General features: G+C 39.6%; 1 protein-coding gene across 2 annotated transcripts in view; it reads left to right on the top strand.

Annotated features, from left to right (window-relative positions):
- Positions 1-6,816, top strand: part of hook1 (hook microtubule-tethering protein 1) — a 38,663-nt gene that overhangs the window by 20,005 nt on the left and 11,842 nt on the right. For both annotated transcript variants that reach the window (XR_004563164.1, XM_034180380.1), the window contains exons 9-15: positions 90-253; positions 1,797-1,937; positions 3,628-3,829; positions 3,920-4,030; positions 4,124-4,211; positions 4,288-4,354; positions 4,432-4,572. Coding sequence is in view for 1 of the 2 variants with exons in the window: in XM_034180380.1 (XP_034036271.1) it covers positions 90-253; positions 1,797-1,937; positions 3,628-3,829; positions 3,920-4,030; positions 4,124-4,211; positions 4,288-4,354; positions 4,432-4,572 (914 nt within the window). In the remaining variant the exon portion in view is untranslated. The remainder of the gene's footprint in view (positions 1-89; positions 254-1,796; positions 1,938-3,627; positions 3,830-3,919; positions 4,031-4,123; positions 4,212-4,287; positions 4,355-4,431; positions 4,573-6,816) is intronic.

Here is a 6,816-nt window from a genome sequence, read left to right as displayed (position 1 = left end):
TTGGTTTTAAAGAGCCTTTGAACAGGTGTACAATAATGAAGTGGCCAGTGAGTGTATGTGTTTGTTAGAGTGGGTCTCATATCTGACAGGTGACCCTCCTTCAAGAAGAACGGAACAGTTTATTGGCTGAGAATGATGTCTTAACAGACCGTGCCAATCAGTTGTACACCTTTGATGACCCAAGCACACCTTCGGGGAGAAAGCACAGTCAGTTACAACAGCAGCTCGAGGCACTGCAGGAGGAGAACTTCAGGTGCGTTTTGTGCTTGAATCTACCGGGTCAACCTTGGTATACAGTAGTGTTCAGAATAATAGTACTGCTATGTGACTAAAAAGATTAATCCAGGTTTTGAGTATATTTCTTATTGTTACATGGGAAACAAGGTACCAGTAGATTCAGTAGATTCTCACAAATCCAACAAGACCAAGCATTCATGATATGCACACTCTTAAGGCTATGAAATTGGGCTATTAGTAAAAAAGAAAAAGTAGAAAAGGGGTGTTCACAATAATAGTAGTGTGGCATTCAGTCAGTGAATTCGTCAATTTTGTGGAACAAACCGGTGTGAGTCAGGTGTCCCCTATTTAAGGATGAAGCCAGCACCTGTTGAACATGCTTTTCTCTTTGAAAGCCTGAGGAAAATGGGACATTCAAGACATTGTTCAGAAGAACAGCATAGTTTGATTAAAAAGTTGATTGGAGAGGGGAAAACTTATACACAGGTGCAAAAAATTATACGCTGTTCATCTACAATGATCTCCAATGCTTTAAAATGGACAAAAAAAAAGACGCGTGGAAGAAAATGGAAAACAATCAAAATGGATAGAATAACCAGAATGGCAAAGGCTCACCCATTGATCAGCTCCAGGATGATCAAAGACAATCTGGAGTTACGTGTAAGTGCTGTGACAGTTAGAAGATGCCTGTGTGAAGCTAATTTATTTGCAAGAATCCCCCGCAAAGTCCCCTCTGTTAAATAAAAGACATGTGCAGAAGAGGTTACAATTTGCCAAAGAACACATCAACTGGCCTAAAGAGAAATGGAGGAATATTTTGTGGACTGATGAGAGTAAAATTGTTCTTTTTGGGTCCAAGGACCGCAGACAGTTTGTGAGATGACCCCCAAACTCTGAATTCAAGCCACAGTTCACAGTGAAGACAGTGATGCATGGTGGTGCAAGCATCATGATATGGGTATGTTTCTCCTACTATGGTGTTGGGCCTATATATCGCATACCAGGTATCATGGGCCAGTTTGGATATGTCAAAATACTTGAAGAGGTCATGTTGCCTTATGCTGAAGAGTACATGCCCTCGAAATGGGTGTTTCAACAAGACAATGACCCCAAGCACACTAGTAAATGAGCAAAATATTGGTTCCAAACCAACAAAATTAATGCCTCGCAGATGTGAAGAAATCATGGAAAACTGTGGTTATACAACTAAATACTAGTTTGAGTCACAGGATTGCTAAAAAAGCAGTTTGAACATAATAGTTTTGAGTTTGTAGCGTCAACAGAAGATGCTACTATTATTGTGAACACCCCCTTTTCTACTTTTTTTTTTTATACTAATAGCCCAATTTCATAGCCTTAAGAGTGTGCATATCATGAATGCTTGGTCTTATTGGATTTGTGAAAATCTACTGAATCTACTGGTACCTTGTTTCTCATGTAACAATAAGAAATATACTCAAAACCTGGATTAATCTTCTTAGTCACATAGCACTACTGTTATTCTGAACACTACTGTACCTATGAGAGAGTGAATCCACATGAGTTCTTTAATATTTTAGGCTGGAGGCTGCAAAGGATGACTACCGGATCCACTGTGAAGAGTTGGAGAAACAGTTGGTTGAAGTTCAGCACCGCAACGATGAACTTACCAGTCTGGCAGAAGAATCTCGTGCGCTTAAAGATGAACTGGATGTTCTACGGTTGGTGTCTGTGTGATATTTTTTTAATTTAGATGGTTAGTTTTACTGGGTGTCATAGTCTCAGCTGACAAAATACATACTGATCTGTCCTCATCTCTCATCACATTCCATGTGCACCTGAGAACAAGACAAGCTGCATCATATTTTCTGACTTGGTTTTTGGTTGTCATAATGGTGTGTTATGGATGCTATGAGCACAGCTCATGGCATAGTTGCTGTAAGTCAAAGCAGCCACTGCCTTAATCATGCAAAACTTTATGGCTTACAGAAGAAGCTTAAGAAGTTAGAAAAACATTCAACCCTCATACAGTTATCATGGCTAGCTATAGAGACAAAACTGTTTTTGTACCTGGCTATAAAAGTGCTTTTTTGTTTTTCCTCCTCTGAAGTTGGAAATTTTAACATGGACTTCTTTGGGAATCTGCTTGTTTTTAGAGCCAGCTTTAAGCAGCCAGTCAAGGAGCTACAACTTTGTGTAGTTCTGTGTAGGCTTCATTTCGGCCCGTTGAAACATACTGCTCGTGTTTCTACCAGAGCCAGTGGTTTATTTATTTATTTTTTCCCCACTCACTTAAGCATTTTTCTTATTTGGATCACAGTGGCAGTAGACCAAGCAGCTCATCCCACACTTCCCTATCCTCGTTCAAGTCCTCTAACAATTCCTGAGGGATCCTGAGGTGAAATAGAATACCTCCAGTGTGTCCTGGGTTTTCCCTTTGGCCTCCTCCCAGTCGGATGAGCCATTAAGACATCACTAGCGAAACGACCGGAGACATCCTCACCGGTTACCCGAACCACCTCACCTGACTCCTTTCGACACAAGGAAACCGCAACTCTACTCTGAGGTGCTTCTGGATATTTCAGCTTCTCACCCCGTCTCTGACTGTAATCCCAGATACTGGAGGAATGGATGGAGGAATCTCATTTCTGCAGCTTGTTCTTTCGGTCATTACCCACATTTCATGACCATAGGTGAGGATGGTAGTGTAAATCAACTGTTAAAATAAGTCTTGCCTTCTGGTTTAGCTCTTTCTTCACCATGACTGTCTGGCGTATGTAAAAATCCCTGCTGAATGCTGATTCTGAACCCTCTATTCAGCAACAAGTGACTCAGCTAAATACAGTTATACCAGACCATGATTCAGTGAGGGTGTTCACTTATTTAGCCACAGACATTTCAGATGTTCTCTGTTACTTGTCATCACAACATTATAGCATCACATTCAAGATTTGTACAATACAACTTCAAATTAAAAAAACAAAACAAAAAAAAAAAACAGGTTATAAAGTTTATTTTCTCTGTGGTGTAACTTTTGGTAAAATATTTGCCAAAATACAGGAAATGGCACCTAAAAATACAAAATTAGTCATGCCTTACTTGTTCACAAATCCACATGCCCTCCCACCCCCTTACAAAATCCTGGATCTGCCCCTGCCTCAGACCTACCTAGTGCACATCAGAGGTCTGTGTGATGAAGCCTGCAGAACTGCATCATCTGCATGCCGCCAAAAGCACCTTGAAATCCTGTCCATGAACCTAACAAACAGCACTGGTGACAAGCTGCAGCTCTGGCTTTATTCATTTCATTTTGTGACAGTATTTCTGTTAAGATTATTAGGCACTTATAAATGGTTTCTAATCATAGTTTTACTGAATGGATTCAGTAGTATTTCTGTATTTGGTCTGTAGAAACTGCTCAGATCGGGTGGTAATGCTGGAGGCCTCAGTAGAAACTTACAAGCGTAAGCTGGAGAATTTAGGTGATTTGAAGAGGCAGATGAAGCTGCTGGAGGAGAATAATATGACCTACATGCAGAACACTGTTAGTCTGGAAGAAGAGCTGAGGAGGGCCAACGCTGCACGTGCACAGCTTGAGACATACAAGCGACAGGTAAAACTATAAGGTCCATTCTCTTATTTCATAGCACTGATTTAAATTGGATCAGCCATATGTGCTTAGTGCAGTGTGATGTTCTGACAGGTTCAGGAGCTGCACAAGAAGCTGTCGGAGGAATCGAGACGGGCAGACAATCTGGCCTTTGAGATGAAGAAATTGGAAGAGAAACATGAGACTGTGATTAAGGAAAAGGAGGTGTGACATCATTTGCATTATGTCATTACATATTGGCAAAACATGTTAAAAGATTATGAATTTGTAAAAAGTCTTTCATCTTGTCAACACTAGAGAATCATTGTTGAGAGAGACTCCATAAAAGAAATCAACGAGGAGCTACGGTGCGCTCAGGTTCAGCAGCACCACCTCTCTCAAGCAGGTATGTAAAATATGATGATGGGGTTGAGTCAGCTGTCATATTGTTATTCTAAAGCCCACATTCTTTTTCCATGTAGGTATTCTTCCTCCTGGCAGCCCCACCCATGACAACCTGGCAGCTGAGTTATTACCCATTGAATACAGGTAAGGATCACCAGTTTTGACCTCATTGTAGTTATGTTGCTGTGGTGCATGAACACTGTTTTTATGTGTCTGTTCAGGGAGAAGTTCATCAGACTTCAGCATGAGAACAAGATGCTGAGGGTGCAGCAGGAGGAATATGAGCAGGAGAAGATCACTGCTCTGCAGGCACAGCTTGAGAAAGCACATAAGACACGCAGTGAGCTGGAGACAGACAATAGGTGAACACAGATTAAAGTTCCTGCATTCTTCCTTATTTATATTTTAGTTATTCACCACCTGGTTAAGATTAGTGGGTGTGTTTTGTTTGGTTTCAATGACAGAAGGAAATTAAACCTTTTTCCCTCCCCTTCTGTTAAGCTTGTTGTTTTTACAGTCATTTTTCTTTTGGCCTGCAGCTTGGTGAAAGTTTAAGAATTCCATGTCATTTCTGTTTGAGTTTAGTAGTTTAACACTTTTTTTAAATAACACCTCGATAAACAAAGGTTTCCTGGTGGGTGTACAAGAATCACCATTTCTGTCCTTTCATTTATTCATTTCTACACAAGTCTTGTTAGCACCAATCCTCCTAAGCCAATTTAGAAATTTTAGTGAAACATTTATATATTAATAGCCAAGTGTCCTGTGTGTGTGTGTGTGTGTGTGTGTGTGTGTGTGTGTGTGTGTGTGTGTGTGTGTGTGTGTGTGTGTGTGTGTGTGTGTGTGTGTGTGTGTGTGTGTGTGTGTGTGTGTGTGGCTTTGATCACAGAGAAACTTGGGAGAGCTGACATTTGCTGTTTGGTATGCTTATGTGTTTTGGGTCAAGGATGATATATTCTTGGAGAAATTAGGGATATTGGCTAACAGTGAACAATGGACGTTGTGCTGCATTGCCTCATAGGAGTTTGGGATTTTGGGGTTTTAAATGTTATTGGAGTTAGTGTTATTGATTTATTCTGTGTTTGTAGTTCAATTGGTTTTGTCAGTTTAGATAGTTTAAAGTGTCATGTTATCGTTACTATGACTGAGTTAAGTGTCATCTTGCCATTACCATGAGTGAAAACTTTACTGGCTTTGATGTATTCTACCACCGTCTGTTTGTGGGTGTGTAAAAATAAAAGCACCTGATTGCGGTAGAATGCAGGAAAGACAAAAATCAGTGCGTGCGTGCAACTTTGATCATGGACAAACTGGGGAGAGCTGACATTTGCTGTTTGGTATGCTTATGTATTTTGGGTCAAGGATGATATATTCTTGGAGAAATTAGGGATATTGGCTAACAGTGAACAATGGACGTTGTGCTGCATTGCCTCATAGGAGTTTGGGGTTTTAAATGTTATTGGAGTTAGTGTTATTGATTTATTCTGTGTTTGTAGTTCAATTGGTTTTGTCAGTTTAGTTAGTTTAATTAAAGTGTCATGTTATCGTTACCATGACTGAGTTAAGTGTCATCTTGCCATTGCCATGAGTGAAAACTTTACTGGCTTTGATGTCTTCTACCACTGTCTGTGTGTGGGTGTGTAAAAATAAAAGCACCTGCTTGCGGTAGAATGCAGGAAAGACAAAAACCAATGCGTGCATGCAACTTTGATCATGGACAAACTGTGGAGAGCTGACATTTGTTGCTTGTTATGCTTATGTATTTTGGGTCAAGGATGAACGCCGACAAAACAGAATGTTCTTAGGACTGATATTTTTGGAGAAACTATGGATATTAGCAAAACAATACTGAACAATGGACTTTGATCATTACATTCTGGACCTACATGCCATTCCAGCAGGGGGCGGCAAATCATCTATATATTAAAAGCATGCGTGTGTGATTTTATTTAGTAAGTTCAACGTAAGTAGATAATATAATTGTAAATATGTTAAAAATACATGGATGACACAAGAAAGTGAAAACACTTATTTCCACTGTGCTCCATTTAAAAACCAAATGACAAAATATAAGTAATAATAAATATAAAGCAATGCTAAAATACCCTCGGCCGTGTGAGCATTGTGTTCTGTATAATTTGCAGTTGATTGATTATTAAGATCCTATTGTTTTAAGTGCAGTTTGTACATGTTCTAATCAAACAATCATTTGTTCACGTTGTGCAAGTCAAGGAATATTTGTAGATCACCCTCTGTGCATTTGAATTTATTAACGAGACAAATTTAACTCCATAGGAAGTTAGCCTTGAGTTACCGAAAGTTAGCCTGCAAGCTAATGTCCGCAAAATGTCTTGTAAATGACTCCAGGGGTGTTATCAGGTTAAAAACAGCATTTTCATATTTATAGGTGTTTATTTCTCTCTAGCTTTTACAAAACATATGAGAAACTTGTATATAAACACATAAAACAAAGTGGTTTTGAAGAGACCAGAGACTGATGTCACAGTGCAGCTCTGCTCTGATTGGCTGTCACGCGCGCCACTCAAAAACAAAACGGATCAGATTGAAACAGAATGTGACCTTTTAACCTCTTAAAATACATCAAG

This window comes from Thalassophryne amazonica, chromosome 10 (genome assembly GCF_902500255.1).
Source record: "Thalassophryne amazonica chromosome 10, fThaAma1.1, whole genome shotgun sequence".
Taxonomy (NCBI): Eukaryota; Metazoa; Chordata; class Actinopteri; order Batrachoidiformes; family Batrachoididae; genus Thalassophryne; species Thalassophryne amazonica.
The sequence above is the reverse complement of the archived record's forward strand: the minus strand, read 5'-3'. Positions and strand labels throughout refer to the sequence as shown.